Source organism: Sorex araneus, chromosome 5 (assembly GCF_027595985.1).
Source record: "Sorex araneus isolate mSorAra2 chromosome 5, mSorAra2.pri, whole genome shotgun sequence".
Lineage (NCBI taxonomy): Eukaryota > Metazoa > Chordata > Mammalia > Eulipotyphla > Soricidae > Sorex > Sorex araneus.
Window position 1 is genome coordinate 13,334,121 of NC_073306.1, and position 22,678 is coordinate 13,356,798.

General features: G+C 46.9%; 1 protein-coding gene across 4 annotated transcripts in view; it reads right to left on the bottom strand.

Annotated features, from left to right (window-relative positions):
- Positions 1 to 22,678, bottom strand: part of ATG4C (autophagy related 4C cysteine peptidase) — a 106,071-nt gene that overhangs the window by 48,160 nt on the left and 35,233 nt on the right. For 2 of the 4 annotated variants that reach the window (XM_055139779.1, XM_055139778.1), the window contains exons 7-9: positions 22,005 to 22,141; positions 18,485 to 18,563; positions 9,791 to 9,910 (exon numbers count right to left, since the gene is read on the bottom strand). In XM_055139779.1, coding sequence (XP_054995754.1) covers positions 9,804 to 9,910; positions 18,485 to 18,563; positions 22,005 to 22,141 — 323 coding nt within the window. In that variant the 3' untranslated portion in view covers positions 9,791 to 9,803. Of the gene's footprint in view, positions 1 to 9,790; positions 9,911 to 17,740; positions 17,818 to 18,484; positions 18,564 to 22,004; positions 22,142 to 22,678 lie in introns of all 4 variants that reach the window. The other 2 variants (XM_055139776.1, XM_055139777.1) reach the window with 2 other exon arrangements.

The following is a 22,678-nucleotide window of genomic DNA, read 5'->3' on the forward strand; positions in this document are numbered from 1 at the left end:
CCTGCAAGAATACTGAGTCGCTACCGGAAGGAAAAGGGGAGAGGGTGTGAAAGTTGGGTAAAAAAATGGGTCCATTTTTGGTCTACTGGACTTTCGGTGGGAATTTAATGTAATATATAAACATATGTGGATTGGAGGGGGGTGAGGTGGGGGCTGGGCCACACGGGCTGCGCTCAAGGCTTAACTCTGGCTCCGTGCTCAGAGATCATTCCTGGAGGTGCTCGGGGACTGTCTATAGTGCTGGGGATCGAACCCTGGTCGGCTGTCTGCAAGGCAAGAGCCGACCTGCTACAGTATCTCTCAGGCCCTTATACATATGGATTTTTTTTTCTTTTTGGGTCACACCCAGCGATGCACAGGGGTTACTCCTGGCTCTGCACTCAGGAATCACCCCTGGCGGTGCTCAGGGGACCATATGGGATGCTGGGAATCGAATCCGTGTCGGCCGTGTGCAAGGCAAATGCCCTACCTGCTGTGCTATTGCTCCAGCCCCTACATATGGATTTTTAATGACAAAACCTGAAACTGATGTAATGTGACTCTTCATTCTTTTTTAAAAAGAAGCACAAGAGACTAAAACTGACTTCTCAAAAAGTAAAATGAACAAATCCCTGTGTTCATTTCACTTATTCATTTTTTTGCTATGCGTTCATATAGCTGAATCGCTGCATCAGGTAACTTGAATGTGCGCCTGTTTACTGAACCCCTCACCAATCCATCTGAAATTCCTGTAAATCAACTTTTGACCCCTCACTACCGTACTGAAAATATTCTCCTAGTCCTCAGAGGGAAAAGGTCCTTCATTAATTCCCAGCCTCTTGATATTTATACCATAATCGATACTGCTGAGCATTTCTTTCTTAAAATAGTCACTTGCCCTTGATTTCTGGAATATTTTGCTTCTTCTGTTTCTCCTATTTTCTGAGCGATCTCTTTCCCCTCTCTGTCACGATGGCCCATTTTTCTCGGTATTTTCGAAAACGCAGCGAGGACTCAAGCAAGTATTGATCCATCTTCCCTGTCCAGTCCATCGTCTCTCTCAAAAATGTTATCTCCTCTCCCTTTGAACCCTTTCTCCATTAGGTTTTAGACTCATCCGTGTCATCTCCTTGAGCTTATTCAAATGGCCAAGGGTTGGGTGACTTGTACAAGTTCACGCAGCGAGTAAGGAGTCGGGAACTGCACGTTCCGTGGGCCGGGTCCGTGACAACCCCTATGCCACACTGCCCCCTGCAGGAAGGGGAGGCGTGCTGCACCACCAAAATCCAACGTGCTCGTCCCGACAGAAATTGACCATCCATCGCTTCTTCCAGAAACGAGCTCCGCGTCTGACTATCTCTGGCAGCAGCGACCCTCGTGACACGGCTTTTGCCAGTGCCAGCGCCCCTGGAGAGCACCCGGGTCACCACGACCACCAAGCGCAGCCAAGGAAAAGGGGAGAGGCCAAAGGGGACGAGGGGTGAGGAAGGGCAGGGAGGCTGCGGCGAGACAAGAGTCAAGGCCCCCGGGAGGAGCCAGGGGGGAGGAAGCCACACGCATGACGGGCTCGGAGGAGCGAGAGGCTCGGCAGAAGGAGAGGGCCACGGGAGGGCCGGCTCACACGGGCTCTTGGTGGCCACGCGTGACACTCTCCTGCCGGCCTCCCACTGGAAACCTCGAACCTTCACCCCAGGGCTTCTGCTCCTGCTGCCCCTCGCCCCCGCCACCCCTCACCCCTCCTTTCAGGGTACCGACTCCCACTCCTCCATCCAGTCCAGCTGCTTCCGCATTCCACGGAGCTCAAGGCCGCGGCGTCCGTCTCTCCCGGCCCGGGTGTGCTCAGTGCGGGGTCGGGGTCTCCGAGACCACGGACCTTACACAGTCCGAGCTCGGAGCCCGGCTGGCCCTTCAGGACCACGAGGCGCCGGGGAAGTGCCGTGATCCTCCACAGTGACATGTCTGTGTTGGTGGAACCGTGATTAAATCGGTTAATACACACAAGGCGCAGAGCAGAATGCCCGGGCGTCAACGTGGTCGCTGCTATCATCATTGCCGCCGCTATCGCCGGGCTATTCCCCTGGCATTTATTAAATATGCTCCCGTGCAGTCGTGTGTCTTTGACATCCCTCTCGTGTCCTCCCAATGACAGGATAAGCCCCTGAAGATTTTCAAAGAAATCAAGAGTTCCTATTATTAAAATTCCAGGGTTTTTTTTCCCCCCATCTTTTTAATGTTTTTTTTCAAAAAAAGACCTTGGGAAAAAATATCCCTCAGATTTCTACTTGGAGACGACAGAGCTGGAAAGGCAGGGGGCCACCATCATGGACACAGAGCTGACGCAACAAAAATGATTTCCAAAAGGCATTATCAAAAGAGTGACGGTGGGAAAACCGTGTACCCTTTGAGGAGATGGACGTGTTTGTCCCCGGAGAGGACACAAACATCTCTTCTGATTCTCTGAGACGAAGAAACAAAAGTTACACGAGGCTGGTCCCAGCTCCACATAAGGAAAGCTTTTTCTTAACCATAAATGCCTTGTCCCCCCCCCCCCCCCCCCAGTGAAAAGAGACATCCAAGAAAACGCAGCGATGACGCAAGCAAGGATTGATCTCTCTTCTCTGTCCAGCCCATCGTCTCTCTCAAAAATGTTACCTCCTGGGGCTGGAGCGATAGCACAGCGGGTAGGGCGACTGCCTTGCACGAGGCCAACCCGGGTTCGATTCCCAGCATCCCATATGGTCCCCCGAGCACCGCCAGGGGTGATTCCTGAGTGCATGAGCCAGGAGTAACCCCTGTGCATCGCCGGGCGCGACCCAAAAGGAAAAACAAATGATATTATCTCCTCTCCGGGCCTGAAATCCAGAGGCCAGAGCCAAGGGCGGGAAGCAAGCGTTGGCGCCTCCGCAGGACTGGAGCGGGGTGAGATGAACCCAGACTCCCGAGTCCCACTGTCTGCGGCTGGAGTCTCTGCAGGGCCGTTTCTGACTGACCTGTCACAAACGTCCTGAGCCCGTGTCAGCGTCCCGTCCCACTCCCGGCACCCGAGCTCGCGGCTCTGCTCGGCAGCTTCGTGCAGACTAAATGGAACCCTTTACAGCTGATGCTGGTGTCTGCATCCTCCAATCGCCGCGGTACGGGAACGGGGCGTCTGGAGGGTCGTCCCAGGAGCCGCCGTGCAGGGCGCCGGGGGGGGGGGGGGGGGTGAGAATCCGTCTTTCAGGGCCAAGCCAGCGGCGGTCCCCGGCCCCGACGCCCATGAACTTGAGCCCTGGACGTGCAGCACCTTCGTCCAGAGTAAGGCACCAAGTGCTGAGGAAATAAGCACCTACTGCCCGGGGCTGGTTCCAGGCCTCTGCAATCTTCCTACTTTCTCAGCTTCTCCTGCTGGGGGGAGCAGGGCAGGGAGCCTGATTCCAGGCCCTAGCACAGGGGTCACTCCTGCAGTGCTCCGGGGACCGTAGGCAGTGCAAGGGGTTAGCTGCGTACTAGCAGCTCTCCTAACTCCTGTACTCTGCCTCTGGGCCCAGTTATTCTGCTTTGGAATTTATTTTAAAAATAAGTTCTCCTGGAGAGGATATTAGAGAAAGACGTGATTTCACCTTTCAATGACTACTACAGTCATTTTAATATGGTGAAATTCCAATGAACTGGGGCTGGAGCGATAGCACAGTGGGTAGGGCATTTGCCTTGCACTCGGCCAACCTGGGTTCGATTCCCAGCATCCCATATGGTCTCCCAAGCACTGCCAGGGGTAGTTCCTGAGTGCAGAGCCAGGAGTAACCCCTGTGCATTGCCGGGTGTGACCCAAAAAGAAAAAAAAAAAAATTCCAATGGGGCTGGAGCGATAGCACAGCGGGTAGGGTGTTTGCCTTGCACGAGGCCGACCCGGGTTCGAATCCCAGCATCCCATATGGTCCCCTGAGCACCGCCAGGAGTAATTCCTGAGTGTAGAACCAGGAGTAACCCTAGTGCATCGCCGGGTGTGACCCAAAAAGCAAAAAAAAAAAAAAAAGAAAAAGAAAAAGAAAATTCCAATGAACTACAGAACTAAATGTAGTTTGGGGGTTAGGATTTTTTTTTTTTAGTAGATGATCTTATTTTATTATTTGGTTTCTGAGTCCCACGCAGTGGTACTCAGGGCTAACACCTGGCTCTGCACTCAGTTGTCACTCCTGGTTGCGCCAGGGATGAAAGTGAGCTCTTCACCTCTGTACTATCTCTCTGGCCCTAGAACTTTTTATTTTTTAGTTACAGCCTACAACTTTCATAGCTGAAACAAGCAATTCATTAATAGAGCTACTCAGAAGACAGTGCTCAGAGATAAGCACCATCACTGGGAACAACCGTGAGAAATGGATCAAGTAGATGACTCAACTGTTGGGATGAACCCCAAACCCAGGACACCTTGAGGAGTAAAAAATCCCAGGATGTACATCTGAAAATGACAGCAGTGCCGGGGATGTGGCTCGGTGGCACCTGCCTAACATGTGTGAGGCCCTGGGTTTGACCCCTGGCACCACAGACGCCAAAACCACAACGAGGAAAGCTGAAAAGACACGGGGCTACATTTGAAGTTGCTGAAACACAGCCCGACGGCTAACCCGGAACTCTACCCAGCAGAACATCAACGGTCAAGGCCAGATTGCCCTGCCACCTCCACCTCCTCTGGAATGGACTTCAAAAGGCACCAGATGAAGCAGGGGTGTGCGGGGGCGGGCAGGAGGAGGGGCAGGGTGAGGGGAGAAGGTCACTCTGGTCTACTTGGCAGGTGGAAGCGACCGGCACGGGGTAGGTATCACTTTAATCAAGATCAAAGCTCCCGTGACCAAGGAACGGGCGATCTTAAATCTGTGCCAGCGCCAGGGAGGAGAGAAGAACACAGAGACGCACTTTTGTCTGCAGCAGAACCTGAAGCCCTCCGAGGGGAGGAAAAAAAAAAAAAAAGCCAAGCGCACCCGGACTGAGGGGGTAAACTGATGCTGATGCCAAGAGCACCTCGTGAAAACCTAAACACACGAGCTACACAGAAACCCGTCCTGCTATCCAAAGCGTCGGCGCCCTGCGAAATCAGGGAACGATGCCGTGTTCTAAATGGCGGGAGACACAAGGCACAGAAACGCAACACGTTCTTCTGAGCAGGGCCCGTGCGGCAGCCAGGGCAGCAGAGGGACCGGCCTCCAGACCTGAAGATTCGGAGCCGGCAGTGAGAACGCTCAACGCTCCTCTCCTGGCTCTGACGGTCGCAGTCAGGGGAGAAACCGGCGTCACAGGCTCTGCATGTTCGAGCACGCGAGGGCGATGCGGGCTGTGTATTGTGAACTCTCTCCCAACGGCTCAGGGTGGGGAAAACACCACTATTGGCATGAGACTGGCAACTTCTCTATCCGCTTGCTGTAAAAAATTTCGGTTCTTCCTTTTTTTTAATGAAGACAATATAATGACGCATTCAAACCAATGAAAATGAGAGAATGTATCACTGGCAAAGAGCACGAAAAGAAAGAGGGAAGGAATGTCCTCCAAGTGAAGCCCAAGATTCCAGAAGGAAGCGGAGCATCAGAGGGAACAAGACGGGCATCAGAGAGGGCAACTCGGCTCTTCCAAACACAGGACCTTGTGGACGGCAAAAATGCAAGTTAAATACGTGACAGAGGGGGCTGGAGCGATAGCACAGCGGGTAGGGCGTTTGCCTTGCATGCGGCCGACCTGAGTTTGATTCTCAGCATCCCATAGGGTCCCCTGAGCACCGCCAGGAGTGATTCCTGAGTGCAAAGTCAGGAGTGGCCCCTGTGCATCGCCAGGTATGACCCAAAAAGCAAAAAAAAAAAGTGACAGAAAGCACCAAAGTAGACGTATGTATCATATTTATACTTGTATATAAATATGCAAGTATATTATCCCCTGTATTTCTGTATGTTTATGGTTAAGGTCATTTAATAAAATAACTTTTTTTGGAGGGGGGCTAAGTACAAATACCTTCCGCCTGGCGTTCAAGACCCCCCACAGTACTATTCCAGCCTCCTGCCCAGACTCACTCCTCACGGACTCATGCGGCTGTGTTCCCGCGCCCTGGACAGTCCTGCACCTCCTCTGTTATTTACTGTGAGCATCATGTCCATTAGAATTGACAAGTACCTTTCTTTCCAACACTGTGACTTCCACAGCCTCGTATGAATCAATGATAAACAGGAAAAAACAGGATACACTAGTTATATTATTCTAATGTGATATAAATAACCATACAGCTGTGAAAACACCCGTCCTCCTATTTCCTTCCTCCTACGCCCAGACTTGCTGTGCAGTCTCCTGGTGGGGAGGTGGGGGGGACGTGATGTCTTCCGTGAACATTTATTAGAAACCATGGACGCCAGGGATGAGGCATACAGCGGCAGAGGGACCGCCTCACATGGATGAAAGCCTGGATCTGATCACGGGCACAGTGTACGCACGCACACACACACACACACACACACACACACACACACACACACACACACCCCTCTTATAGCATAAGACACTACAATATCTACTCATGTAGAATTACAAATTAAATGTGAAAAATCACTGTGCCAGAAGATACCTCAAGGCGCTGGACAGCTTTGCATGCAGAAGGCCCAGGTTCAATCCCCTGTACCTCCTGGTCCCCCAAGGACTGTGGCCCCCATGCACTGTGCAGGAAATAGTCCCCAGACACTGCTGGGAGTGACCCCAAAATCCAAAACCAGAAATCCAAAAGCAACAAGACAAAACAAAACAAAACCCCAGGAAAATCAATACTATCTAGTTCCACATGTAGAATCCAGCAGGTTTAATTTTTAACTGCAACATTGAAAAATAAAAGCTAACCAAGAACACCAAAATGAAGAAACACAAAAGCACTTCCTAAAATTTACAACCTTCCGAGCAAAAGTAAATGATCACGTTATTAATTGACAAAGTGAGTTTCTGATCCTGCCGCAAAGAGCTATTAGCTTCAGAACAACACGACTATTAAAGCAAAGTTAATTGACTCTGGCAAAATGATCAGCACTTTCACATGGCATTTCAATATGGCTTCTCTCCTGCCTTCATACTGCAATTACTCTGACGTAGCAAGCCCAGTCACCGAGGATCCCGAGAGACGGTGGAGAGTCAGCTAAGGAGCCGGGCTTGTACACAGCCAACACGGGTTCGACCCTCCGCACCATATATGGCCTCCTGAGCACTGCCAGGTGGTCCCGAAACAAAACAAAGCAAATTTTTCAAAAGGGCAATAATCTCGATTTTCTTCAGTGTTAAAACCACAATAACTACCAGTATAAAATCTGGGGGGGGGGGGGAAAGTGCTTTTGATCAAAAAATATCAATATGCAACTCATTCGCAGATCTTCTTTTTTTCAATTTGGTCACTGACAATGTGGTTCGGGGCTAAGCCAGGGATAGAGTGTCTTGCTTTCAGAACGTATTTATTTAAACGTATTTGTTTAAACTTGGTAGAACAGAAATATAAATGGGACTTTTTTACTATAGCACTGTCATCCCGGTGCTCATCGATTTGCTCGAGCGGGCACCAATAAAGTCTCCATTGTAAGACTTGTTACTGTTTTGGCATATCGAATACGCCACGGGGAGCTTGCCAGGCTCTGCTGTGCAGGCAAGATACTCTAGCTTGCCGGGCTCTCCAAGAGGGACGGAGGAATCGAACCCGGGTCAGCCGCCTGCAAGGCCAACGCCCTACCTGCTGTGCTATTGCTCCAGCCTCCATATTTATTCACTAAAAGAAAATCAGAGGGGCTGGAGGGATAGGACAGCAGGTAGGGAGATTTCCTTGCACCTGGCCAACATGAGTTTGATCTTATGCACCCCACAGGGTCCCCAATCCTGGTCAGGATCAATCCCAGAGTGCAGAGCCAGAAGTAAGCCCTGAACACAGCTGGGTGTGGGCCCCGAACAAAATCAAACAAAAAAAAAAGAAGAAAAGAAAATTAGATACATGCGTAGTGTGGCAATCCTGCCCAGGATACTGATGGTTGTCTAATGGGATTAGAGAAACCAGAGGGTGTGTGTGCTGAAAGAGGACTTTTTAATCAAAAGATTAATCTGCGTCAATCTTTATTATCACTTCGTCTGGAGAGTAAATGCACACACGAGAGTTTAGAGAGACAAAATTGTCAAACTCACACACACAAATGATTAGACTAATTTCAAGCAACGAAAGAGGGAGACGGAGAACGCACATTATGTGACGCCAATGGGGCCTTTCAGGTTGAACAGAGACTGAGAAGTGAAGACTGAGGGGGGCGGCTCTGGCGAACCCCTTCTCTCCTCTCCTCACTCCTTTTTCCGTCCCGTCCCTCTGAAACTTCCTAGTACGTCAAGTAGATTAAACCCAGCTTATGTCAAACTCTGAATTTAACGTTTTCACTAGAGTTTCACATTGAAAAAAAAACAAAACTGTCAACCCACTCTGTCCGTTTTTCTGAATTAAATTAACTGGAAGTAAAGCAAGAGCCAGGGACAGGAGCAAGGGTGCAGCGGGTAAGGCCGACCCGGGTTGGGTCCCAGGCATCCCATCCGGGTGCAGAGCCAGGAGTCACCCCTGAGCACCACCGGGTGTGGCCCCAAAACCAGACAAAAAAGAAGTAAAGCAATAGTGAGGTTCTAAGTCTCCCAAGCTCAAAGAATTCCCCCGAATGAAACTAGTCTTGCTTAATTGCCATAAAACGATCATCTGCAACTATTGATGCTACTGAAGAGAAACGTCCAATTAAGTTTATTTCCTTCCCAAGTAAGCAATCTTTTTGATTTTTCTAAAATGCTAAATAGAGACAGAAACTTGAGGTTCTTTAAATGTATTCAAGCAGTACAAGAGGGCCGGGGGAAAAAAGGCAGAAGTTTAGAGGTAATGAGAAGGAGTTAAATAAACCTATTCCAAAGATTCTATAAGTAGAATAGATCAGATTAGACAAGCTTATTGGAAGGTAACAACACAGCTCATTTGATAAAGCAGTCCTAACAAATCCAAAAATACCATTTCTCTTTTAAAAAAAAAATCAAAGAAGCACTTGTACTAACAAGAAATAATGCACAATTTGGCTTGATCAAATACTTCATTAATTTTTTCTTCCCCCTAAGGTATTGCCCTTTTAAAATCCTCTTCAAATAAAATAGAACCTAATTGTCTGCGCGGCTGCAGTTTACAAAGGGATTTTTATTTCAACAGTGCCACCTAGTGGAGCGATCAAGACTTCCAACTGGGCACAGGCTGAGTTTCTCTAGTCTCAAAGGATAGGGATTCCGGTGCTTTTTTCCAGTTCCCAATAGCCTAAATCATATTAACACTGCAAGGGGTGATGTTACGAGAGTATCCTTGTTTTTGAACTTCTGAAAGGCGGTAATAAAAATTACTCTTGAGAGAGTGGTGGAGGGACAGTGGCATTTGGTGTTAAGTGTGGAACAATGGGGACAGGAGCAATAGCACAGGGGGTAGGGCATTGGCTTTGCACACAGCCGACCCGGGTTCGATTCCTCCGTCCCTCTCGGAGAGTCCAGCAAGCTATCGAGAGTATCCCGCCCGCACAGCAGAGCCTAGCAAACTACCCGTGGCATATTCTATATATATATCAAAAACAGTAACAACAAGTCTCACCATGGAGATGTTACTGGTGCCTGCTTGAGCAAATCGATGAGCAACAGGATGACACGGACAGTGATGTGGAACAACGCCTGGTGCACCATTACTAACACTATCGCAAACCCTGACACCCCAACTTCTAACCAGTAACTGCTCACCACACAGACCGATATTCCATCAGGATACTGTAAACACAGGTACCTTAGTGATTTCTTCAGAGGCTCGCTGGAAGTCCTGGACATTTCGACAGTAGAATCCTATGGTGCAGCTCGGGTCCATCTTCCGGAACGACATCTTCTTGGGAGAAGGACAGTGGAATGTCTGCAATTTGAAAACGCGGCTGAGGATCCAGATCTCGTGGGCTTGTTCCACGCAAGGATGCCACGTCCTTCTAAACCTGCCGCCCACCTTTTCTCAAACCTACCAACGCCCTTCCCAGAACGGGGGCGGCAGACGCCAGACAGAGGACACCCCCCAGGCCCCCGGAGCTGCTCAGCGTGGGGGTGAGCCCCGCCGTACACACAGGTCGCCCCATCTCCTGGCACAGGGGCAGTGCCACCCTGGCAGACAAAGGAAGCGTGTGCCTCTACTCTCGCACCCTTGCAGAGAGCTGGGGAATGTGCCCCAACTCAGCAGGCGGGTGTAGACCAAGTCAACTACCACCACAGAAGGGTGACACAGCCTGATTGTTAGCTCCTTCCAACCCTTGATCAACCTTTTGTAAGAAAAGAGCAAATTTGGGGGCTGGGGGCAGAGCGTTCAGACAGAGGGTAAGAAGCTTGCCTTGCAGGTGGTCAACCCCGGTTCGATCCCCCAGTGTCCCATACGGCCTCCTAAGTTGGATCTAGACACCCCCCACTTAAAAAAAAAACAAAAAAGTTAAAAAAAGAAGAGGGAAAAAAAGTGACTTTTAAAACAAACTCACAAAATCATGTGCCAGTTCCCTCGGGACAAGACGTCAAGCTGAAAGTTTTGGTAATTTTCACAACCGTCTGCTCTTCCAGCCCGGGCCCCTCGTGTTCATCTAAGGCCGAGCTCGTTCCTGGCCACCGACCGGGACACGAGCTAAAGCTGCTGTTTCTGCGTGCAAAGGCCGTTCTGCCGTGCAGTCCTCCCCTGGCGGCCTCGGCCTGCCCTCCCCGCTCTCCCAGCCCTCCCTCCCGCCTTGCCTGCCCCGTGCTCTAGAGCTCAGAGCACCGGGGCCTCTGCGGGCGGGGCCGCTGCTCCAGCCTCTTCGTCCCTTGCAGCTACTGGACTCCGCATCTCCCAGAACCCAGAGTGGGGGAGGGAAGGTGGGCGCTCAGGAGCCTCACCCCCCTCTTTCCTTCCTCCACCGCCACATCTGGTTACTCTGAAACATTCCGGCTGCTTAGCACATTCTCCATATCTCTAAGGACGCAGGTTCTATCCTTGGCACACACAAAAAAAAACCCAAAGAAAAGAAAGCAGAGAACCCCAAACTCAGGTAAGTTGTCCTCAAAAGTCACTAATACTGGCGGGGGCGTGGGGGGGGGCCCTGGGTGTGACCCCTAGCACCTCAAGGCCACTAATGAGAGCAGCTATTCTCCAGCACAATGTCTTTGTCAAAAAAAAAAAAATCTTGGTGCTACCAATGATTTCATTTGTATAGAATTTTTTAAAGGTGTCTGTGTAGGAGTAAGAGGGGCATAAAAATGCACTCACATGTTCACATTTGCATAAATGAACCTGATAAGGACGAACAAACAGAAACAAACAGAAAGACTCAGGAGAGCAGTGGACCTTGGGACTAGGCATGGGACATTCTCTGTCATTTTGATATGTTTAAATTATAAGTTTAATTATTCAAAATTTAAATTAAATTTTTAATTATTCAATTAAGTGACCCTGGAGCCGGAGAGACTATGCCGAGCGCAAGGCGCCTGCCCTGCAGAGAGCCGGGCTGGTTCTGCCCCAGCACTGCGGAGGGAGCCCTGGGCAGCACCGGGTGTGACCCGGAACCAAAAGAATCTGCTCTGAACCCTAAATCCACATCCCCTCCCCTCAAAAAGGCAAAAAGAAGCTGGGACTGGAGAGACAGCGAAAGGGCTGGGGCATGTGCATGAAGCAGGTCCAACTCCTGGCACCCCTCGTGACCCCCTAACCAGGGGCAGAGAGTAGAGGGGCCCCTCCGTGACCAGCACTGCCACATGTGCCCGAAAAGCAGGAAGAAGGAAAGGAGGGAGAGAAGGAGGGAAGGAGGAAGGGAGGGAGGGAAGGAGGGGGAGGGAGGGAGGGAGGGAGGGAGGGAGGGAGGGAGGGAAGGAGGGAGAGAAAAAGACAGGGAGGTAGAGAGAGAGGGAGGGAAGAAGGGAGGGAGAGAAGGAGGAAGAGAGGGAGGGAGGGAGGGAGGGAGGGAGGGAGGGAGGGAGGGAGGGAGGGAGGGAGGGAGGGAGGGACTGTAAAAGGAACCAGGAAGGCAAAGACAGGGAAGGGAAGGCGGGAGAGGTGGAGAGGGGAGGGGCATGAACCTGGCTGGATCTGGACTCACAACCTCAAATGTTCCCAACAGTCAATGCCTAAAACTAAAGGATTTTAACTAGCAACTCTACTACAATGTAGAACAAGGGCTTTCATACTTGTCACGTTCATAGTGAATCAATCACCATCACTCTGACGTTCTCCTACATCCGAGGACCCGATTTATACAGCCTCCCATTCTCTAATCAGAAAACAAGCAAGCTGCTTGGATGACATTTGGAAAGACAACTATTCTGGGTACCAGAGGAAAAACCACTGCTGAAAGGAGTGATGCAGCCAGCAATTTCCACAGCAAATGGTATGGGATATTTTCTAGTCTTTACTACTTGAGGATAAGGGAGAAAGGCCAAAAGCTTATACAAACCCTAACAAAACAGTTTCGCTCAAGTAAGAACCAGCAAAACGAAAGCAGAGCAGGCTCAGTGCTCCGTGCCTCCCCCAGTCACCCATTCACCGCAGGAATGACAAACAGTAAATTGTTATTCATGGTTGTGCTGACATCTAGAGAGAACTTGATATTATTTGCAGAAACACAGACATAAGCCTCTGATCACTGAAAAACAGAATTGCTACTAGGTGCTACAGTCCTCATCTTAGTACCTGAGTATCCAGAGGTAACTGATAACACTTTACCCTAATAATTACATTGTATTGCTCACCAGAAGATTCTAAAGTCAAACCAACATTGACCCAAAAGTGAGAATCAGGGCCGGAGTGATAACACAGCAGGTAGGGCGTTTGCCTTGCACGCAGCTGACCCGGGTTCGATCCCCGGCACCCATACGGTCCCCCGAGCACCGCCAGGAGTAATTCCTGAGTGCAGAGCCAGGAGTAAACCCTGAGCATCGCTGGGTGTGACCCCAAAAGCAAAATAATAATAATAATAAAATTATTATTTTTAAAAAAGAAAGAAAAAAAAGTGAGAATCATTTCTGTCCCTTGCAGAACAAATTCAGCCTTCAAATATTTTCCTACGTGGTATTCACAAGTTATGTTCACCTTGTGATAATTTTTTGGCCTGTGCACTTCAGATGATTTCCCTTTTACTTTAAAAAACTCTGTCAATTCTACTTCACAACAGGACTGTGTTCACTGGAGACAAAACTTTGAGATAATGAAACATATTTCTGGGGGGGAAACTGGCCAGGGTAAGAAGTCAATCCTCACTGATATCATATTTTCCGTTATATTATTTATTGTCTCAAAATATAATTAACAGTGGGACCAGAGCAACAGTAGAGTGGGTAGGGCACTTGTCTTGCATGCAGCCAACCCAAATTCGATCCCCAGCATCCCATGTGGCCTCCCGAGCCCGCCGAGAGTGACCCCCGCGTGCAGGGCCAGCAGTGAGCCCTGACCACCTGACCACTGCCAAGTTGACCTCTAAAAATACAAAAACAAAATCTTTTTTTCTTTTTTTGCTTTTTGGGTCACACCGGCGATGCTCAGGGGTTACTCCTGGCAGTACTCAGGGGACCATATGGGATGCTGGGAATCGAACCCAGGTCAGTCACATACAAGGCAAATGCCCTACCTGCTGTGCTATCGCTCAGCCTCCCCCAAAATTTCTGTAAATAGCTAACAGGGCTGGAGCGATAGCACAGCGGGTAGGGCATTTGCCTTGCACGTGGCCGACCCAGGTTCAATCTCAGCATCCCATATGGTCACCCAAGTACTGCCAGGAGTAATTCCTGAATGCAGAGCCAAGAGTAACCCCTGAGCATCGCCAGTGTGACTCAAAAAGCAAAAAAAAATAAGCTAACAGTCACCTCTTACATGCCAGGCACTGTTCTAGGCTTATTTGTTACTCAGAATAGTAACTTTTACTACCCTGGACAGAAAGCAATACTGCTCTCAGGTATATATACACATATGCTGCTTTGGCAAATTTATAGGGAGATTCCTAAAACAGAGACTAGCCTTATTAAAAATTACTTCCTCAAGAGAGATATCAAATTGGAATGCCCTGCCACAGAGGCGGGGTGGTGCGGGGGGGATGAGATTGAGGGGGTGGGAGGGATACTGGGTTCATTGGTGGTGGAGAATGGACACTGGTGGAGGGATGGGCTCTCGAACATTGCATGAGGGAAAAACAAGCACGAAAATGTGTGAATCTATAACTGTACCCTCACGGTGACTCACTAATTAAAAAATAAATAAATTTTTTAAAAATTATTTTCTCAGGGGCTGGAGCGATAGAACAGCGGGTAGGGCGTTTGCCTTGCACGCAGCCGACCCATGTTCTAATCCCAGCATCCCATATGGTCCCCTGAGCACCGCCAGGGGTAATTCCTGAGTGAAGAACCAGGAGTAACCCCTGTGCATCGCCGGGTATGACCCCAAAAAAAAAAAAATTACTTCCTCAAAAAGAAAAAAAAAATTACTTCCTCCCAGCTGCAGTTCCCAGGTATAAATCATGACGAGTACATCCTTCTCAGACAAGTTCATTCACTGTCTAAACATTTTAATGACTTTAATGCCATGATTCTCTAAGTTTACTAAGAGTACGACAATTGCCACTGTAGGAACCTTCTGAACCTTGAAACTGAGGGGTCCAGGAATCGGAACAGACTCACGTGCCTATTAATAAGGCCGATCAAATTCACAGACTCTGGCCAGTAAGGCAAAAGAAACAGAGCAGAACTGGGTACTTGTCAATTATTAGAAACAGTTATTCTGAGAGTGTATCATCACACGATGCAACAGTCTCACTTAGGACATTTTAACTTAATAAAGACACACACACACATCAGAGACAGAGAGAGACAGAGAGAGAGAGAGAGAGAGAGAGAAACAGAGAGAGAGAGAGAGAGAGAGAGAGAGAGAGAGAGCTCAGCTAATCCCAGCACTCAGATTTCTTCCTGCTTCAACTACTCACAACAGAACCCACCGACCCGCCGGACCCGCCTAGCCTCGCTGCGAACCCAGCTGAGTTTTTCTCCTCCCTTCTGAATTCACACTGCCCACTGACCCTTCTCCTTCAAGGTCACTCACACTGCTCCCTCGGACCCTCAGTCTCTGTCTGAAAGAGGCGGTGGATGGGGCTAATCCCGTAATCTGCCCTCACCTCTCCCTTGTGGCCACTCAGCTCTCACGCAGGGTTGCCCCTGCAGACCCCACCGCTACCCGGAGCCTCTAAGAACTGCTCACAGTCACGTCGTCGGACTGTCAGCCACGCAGTGATCAGAGCCGAAGACAGAGAAGCGCTCAAAGGCGTCAACACCCTGGAGTCTACGCCAATATCAGAAAACGTCACAAGGACTTAGAAATGAACACACACAGGCCACGCACCTGGGGCTACGGGGAAACAGCCCCAGAGAGGAGGGGAAGTGCTTAGCACAGTATCTTGCACACAGGAAGAGCTCAATAAACGACAGTTTTAGAACAAAAGAAAGAAACCAGTCTGGCTTATTTTCTACTGTTTTTGAGTTGAGCTCTAGAAATAGCGGAAATTTCACAAGAACCAGCAATATCACCTATTAAACCTCTTCTTTAATCACAAATATTCTGAGATACTACTTGAATTTCAGAACCCACTATCATTGAAGACACTTCAAATATCAGCATTACCAGCAGGTATTTACTTGGAATTAAAGAGCTAAGATTTTTGTTTTCCCACCTGTGACTCAAAAGAAGAACTGATTCAAAAAGTTACTTCAAAAGTAATTTTAGTAGAGATAGGTAAAATAAATATCAGAGCATATAATTTCTAATATCAGTCAAATGCAAAATTTCAATGACATATAAGCATACAACCTAATAGTCAGGCAAGGTAAGGATACAGGGTAGCTAAAATATATCTACTTGGAGCATTTTAAACTTTAAATATGATAAAAAGCAAAAAGTTAAATCTTATTAGTGTACAAAAAATGATTTTTCATATTTGAATTATATTCTCAAAGAGGAAAAAATTATGCCAGACACTGAATAACTTAAGACAAATTCCTATAAGGAGAAAAAAAGAGAGAAATACCTATCCACGGGAATTACCCAAATATATTCTACCAATATCTAAAAATGTAACAGCTACAACCCATTTTCTTGATATCTAGATATATAAGAAATAAATACTATGGTGCCTTTAAGAAGTCACCTGATCTCACCAAAGTTACCTCATTTTTTCAAAGTCTCTTAAAACCGATTCTTCCTCTCCGCCTCTCTACTCCCACCTAGCTTCCAGCTTCCCCAGAGCTCTGTGTCCTTCCGCACACTCCGTGGGTAAGCAGACCCAGGCTGCTTGTCACCTCACTCTTCGTGATCTCTCAAAACACTGAACAAAGACACTAACATAATCAGGATTGGGAATATTTCAAGTACCTTCTTTTTAAAAGACCCAATTTGGCACGTACACCCTAAAAAATAGAACTCAGACCTGGGCCTGTGTCATCAGACCATAAGGCAGCAGCGGTGAGTGACGGTGTGTTTTTCTCGTACCGCAATTCCATCACGCCTACACCGGTGTCCATCACTTGCAAATACTCATTCAAGTTTATACGTGAGATACTATAAAGGGAGAAAGGAGAAAACAAACCCGGTCTCTGGGCACAAGGGAAGTTAAAATAAGAAATAAGAGTTTCAAAGGATGACAGGATGTTTTCTGATGCATCCTCCTGAATCAGATTTTTTTTTTTTTTGCTTTTTGGGTCACACCTGGTGATGCACAGGGGTTACTCCTGGCTCTGCACTCAGGAATTACTCCTGGCGGTGCTCAGGAGACCATATGGGATGCTGGGAATTAAACTCGGACTGGCCGTGTGCAAGGCAAACAACCTACCCGCTGTGCTATTGCTCCAGCCCCCTGAACCAGAACCAGATTTTAATCATCCTGCTTACCTTGTGTCATATCTGCACCTTAGGTACCACTTAGTATTAACATTTGCTAACAAACTACTACGAAAACAAAGCACGAAACACATTTCCAACCTACCAAGTGCTCAAGAATTAGTACACCACACCACTCTGCTGATAAAATTAGTTTAAAAGTCTATAAAAGTACCAGTGAGGATCACTAATGGCAAAACAATGCAATAATTATTTCTCATTTGCACGTGGTCAAAATTTACTAAATTTAAATACTGGAACACAAAAGACTGCCTTAAAGAATAAGAAGATGTTAGGAAATTAAAGCTAAAACAAATTATTAGATACCCAACTAGATGCTCTTTTTTTTTTTAAGGCACCATGATTTACAAAGTTGTTCAAACATCTTAACTAGAGGCTAAGACTAAACTTAAAGCCATATACCTTAGCAGATATCTCCGTTAGTCATCATGTCATTTTAACCCAAATTCATTTTCTTACCCCCTTCCTCTCTTTTTCTTTTAAAATTCTAACATTTAAAATTTCTTAGTCCTATTCAGTTATGTATCTATAAAACTACCTGGAGGGCTGATCATTAATTTTGGTTGGGCTAGGAGATCTAACAAGTTAGAGAGCAAGACAAACGGAGAGGAAAGTACATAATAAATTAAAATTCAACAACAAATCGTTTAATCTTTGACCTTTATGTTGATTATGGCTCTAGAAACGAGTAAAATATTGACTATTAGTGTGAAATTGGAATGCCATGAAAGCAGAGCTGTCTAGCACACCTCTCAATAATTAGAATTTGCGAGATCAGTAAGAAAACAGAACCAGCTCTTTATCTAGTACCTCGAGAGGGAAATCCTTTATGCTGACATCTACAAAAGACTGGCAGTAATGAGGATCCATGTAAATCAAACTGTCATCTACAAGGACAAAACAGAAGACAAGTAATTCAAAAAACACCTTATTATTACACTGCTTACAATCCAATTTCTATGTAGAATAGCTGAAAAAAAAAAAAAACCTGGGAGTAACAGCTTGCCAGATTGATATTCATTGACTAAAACATAGGTTTGCACAGGACAGATTAAATTTTGCATCATCAAATATGCTTGTATAAGCAGAATTTTTATAAAGTGATGAGGCTGTCATTTAATTTTTGGTGATAAAATTACTTTCACAAACACACAATTATATTCTAGGGTTTGCATATGAAAAATGTATTGTGCTACGTTTTCTTGACAGGGAGAACATATTGCTTGTCATTTGATCATCAACTAGCACCACCAAAACTGGCAAAAAAAGTAAATATGTAAATAGCAACTGCCAGAATAGGGCACCTGAAACGTCTTCTGAAGTTTCGGGAAATAAATTATGCCTTGTTTATGCAATAACAGAAATTAAACATACATTTTGCAGAATCCAATTACGCTGTGGACCAAATGACAAATGAGGGGCGAGGGCAGGACTGATGAATTTACAAGGCACTCATTCTGCTCTGTTAATCATCCCGTGTCCAGAAGATACAATATTAACTTCCTGACTTGTGAAAGAAAACAATGAAGAAACACATTTTGCGAAGTCACTAACCTTGAAAGCCAGCAAAGTAATATGACTGTTTAGGTTTGCCGCCAATAATCCCCACACAATATTCAAGGCTTAAAATACCCTGTCAAGAGAAATTAATTCAGGGTTAGAGACGCAAGACGAATGGCAATTATTCAAAACAACCAGAGCTGTATCACCAGGGATAGAAATTCTCCAATTTTTACTTTCAGTTATATTTATATTATGTTAGGCCCGTGTTTTGAAATCCTTTTGTCTACTAACTCAATATTAACACAAGTTAAGTCAAGCCTTCTAATCGGCATCAAAAACATTAAACAATTATTGCATACCGGGTGAGCAGATAGACCAGTTACCATATTAGAGAATAAAATTCCACTGGGGCCTCAGCAATGGAGTATACGCCTTCCTGCATGAAGGTCTGGGTTCAATTCATGACATTTAAATATATATATATACTTATTTTTATTTTATTATATATAATAAAAATTTTAAACTCCTGTGAAGGCAAAACACTTGGCCTTTTGATTAGCTGGCTCATGGATTAGAATTAACATTTTAAAAATAGCCACCTTGGGAGTGGAGCGAGTAGGGAGTGCAGGGTGCTTGCCTTGCACAAAGCTAAGCAAGGTTTGATCCCTGGCACCCAATCATGTCCCCTGAGTCCCACCAGGAGTGATTCCGGAGCATAGAGCCAGGAGTAAACCCCGAGCACTGCCAGGTATGGCCCCCAAGGGAAAAAAATAATAATAAATGGCCACCCCCCACAAAGCACTTCAAGGCATTATACAGATGCAATGTAATTTCTATGATTCCTATCAAAATCCCAGTGGCATTCTTCAAGGACATAGAAGCATGACTAAAATGTGTACAGATCCACAAAATTCCCTGGATAGCTGAAGCAACCCTGAGAAAAAAGTGAAGAGGTATCACATTTCCTGACTTTTAATGATACTATCAAGTTAAGGTACTTTTGTGTAAGTACGGTAATGGGCTGAAAAGCAGACACTCAGATGAACGAGGGCACAGAACTATGAGAACCTCAGGTATAGAGAGTTAATTTACAACACAGGAGACAAGCGCGTAAAATGGAGAAAGGAAAAAATCTCTTCAATAAGGGGTGCTGGGAAAACTGAATAGCTACAGGCAAAAGGAAACCGTCCTATCTCACACCACGCCCGGACTCAACTCAAACTGGATTTGGGCATTTAAACCACTACCTAGATCAAAATACGTGTGAAAACAATCTGTGATATTGGCTTCCATATGTATTCCGGGATTGGACTCCACAGCAGGAAAGCGAAAGAAAAAAATAAACAAGTGGGGTCACACACTAAAACATTTCTGCACCGCAAAGACAGATGAGCTCGGCACAAAAACCATACTACAGGAGGGAGAAGTATCTGTGCAAATACTTCTGACAAAGAGCTAACGTTCCCGACAATAAACTCAACAACAGGAAACAATCCCACTAAAATGCAGGGAGATAGCTGGACACTTGTCCAGAGAAGATGTGCATCCCGTATGGTCCCCCAGCACCGCCAGGAGTAATTCCTGAGTGCAGAGCCAGGAGTAAGCCCTGAGCATCGGTGGGTGTGACCCAAAAAGAAAAAAAAAAAAACAATACCAAGATGCTGAATCTTTCAGATAGATGAATCAGAGCTGAGAACTCTGGGGCCTTCTCAGAATGGGGGTCAGATAATTAAACACACACACACACACACACACACACACACACACACACACACACACACACACACACACATACCCTAGATGTGTCAGAGCTGAGAACTCTGGGGCCTTCTCAGAATGGGGGTCAGATAATTACTTACACACACACACACACACACACACACACACACACACACACACACACACACACACACACACACACACACCCTAGATATGTCAGAGCTGAGAACTCTGGGGCCTTCTCAGAATGGGGGTCAGATAATCACACACACACACACACACACACCCAGCAGCACAGTCCACACCTGACATTTTCCAGCAGAGAAACCGCCCAGCTCCACAGCTGAATCTCACCAAGCCCAAGCCAGCAAATCGTGTCAGCTACCATGGAGCTACCATGGAGCACAGTCACATACGCGGCTGCCCGACACCTCCAGTCACGGAACTGACAGCCCGGTGGGAGCACAGCAAATCTGACGGGGAAGTTGCATAGACGCCCACCGAGTTCAGTGAGCAAAAACAACAGCACAAGACCAACAAGAACAACCAGCACCCACCAGCTCGGTGAACCTCAACGGCTGCAGTCACGCGCCGTGACATGTAACGGTGATTTCACACCGACTCCTGCTGATGTGTTTCCTGATAATGGCTCACTGTCGCAAGCAGTATAAGGTATATTATTTTATATATAAAATATAAAATATTTATATAATATTTATAAAATATTGTGCCCAAGCCAGCTAAGACACAGGCTTGGGGGGCGGAATGGTGTAGGAAATGCCAGTGTGAGGAGCCGAAATAATGAGCAGTGCAGTCACGTAGGCTGACATCACAGCTGATGTGCACAGCCTCAAAGAGCCAGCCTGCCTGCGCCACCTCAGAGCCAGCCTGCCTATGCTACCTCACGGGACCAACCTGTCTGTGCCACCTCACGGGGCCAGCCTGCCTGTGCCACCTGAGAGTTAGCCTGTCTGTGCCACCTCGTCCATCCCAGCAATAACCCTCACTACAAACTAGAGAGGACGAAAAAAAGTCTGATTTTTTTAATTATCATGCAAATACACTCAATGTGGGTTTTCCAAATAAGCCAAAGTGTGTACTTTTAAAAATCACAAAGAAAGAATAGCCACAGAAATTACAGCCTCTTCATCTCTTATAACTATTGTTTCTGTGTCTCCATTATTAGTGAGAAAGATGAAAAGACTCCTCTTCAAATCACATCTGATCTCATAATACTAAAATTTAAAATCTCAAATGTCAAAATTTACTAGCTACAGGGGCTGGAGTGATAGCACAGCGGGGAGGGCGTTTGCCTTGCATGCGGCCAACCCGGGTTCGATTCCCAGCATCCCATATGGTTCCCTGAGCACCGCCAGGGGTAATTCCTGAGTGCAGAGCCAGGAGTGACCCCTGTGCATCGCCGGGTGTGACCCAAAAAGCAAAAAAAAAAAAAAAATTTACTAGATACAATCATAAATACATCAGTACTCATTTAAGAGAAAAAAAGAGCATAGAGCTATGGATTTCACATTAGTCAGCAGCCTGAATATAAACAAGAGGGCTGGAATAACAGTACAGTGGGAAAGGTGTTTGCCTTGCATGCAGCTGACCTGGTTGGATCCCTGGCACCCCACACGGTCCCCTGAGCCGAGCAGGAGTGATGCTTGAGAGCAGAGCCAGGAGTAACCCCTGCGTTCAGCAGGGAGTGGTCCAAAAACCAAAAGAATAAAAGAATTTAAACAAGGTAAACAACAAAACCCTGAACACACGCACACACCTATAAATCAATGTTAATTCAATAAAAAAAGACAGATTAGCAAGCAAGTGAAAAACTGAACTCTTTGTTTCATACCTTGACAAACTCCAAGTATTCAATATTGGTTCTTTCTCCACCAAGTCTGACAGGAACTAGAATAATCACGGCTTTGTCATCTCTGTTCCCAGAGGACGGGGAAGGACACTGCTTGTCAATGACATCGGAACTGTAAACTGAGAAAGGCCGGTTGGAGAGTCATCAAATTTTTAAAATCTAAGAAACACACTCTCTCATACACACACACACACACACACACACACACACACACACACACTCTCTCTCTCTCTCTCTCTCATACACACACTCTATCTCTCATACTCATACACACACACACACACACACACACACACACACACACACACACACACACACACCAGGCAGCAGATCTCTGATGCAACCATTAACCACACCTTCCTGCTTCACGGATGTGTTAGACACAACAGCTACGTACAGGGTCTGTAATGCACCGACAACCTACCGAGTAAATACTGCATGCCCTAGACTTCAGCAGTCACAGAACAAGACAAACAAAAACTATCCCTGCCCTCAGCAAGCAGAGGCTCTAACGTGGGGAGAGAGATAACAAGTGAACACTCATCCGGCAGATGAGAACAGAAACCTGGAAGAGAAACAGAAGTTGAGGGGTTAAAAGTGCTGAGAGGTGGGAAGGAAGGTCTTAGGAGAAACTCACTCGAATCAAGACTTTAAAA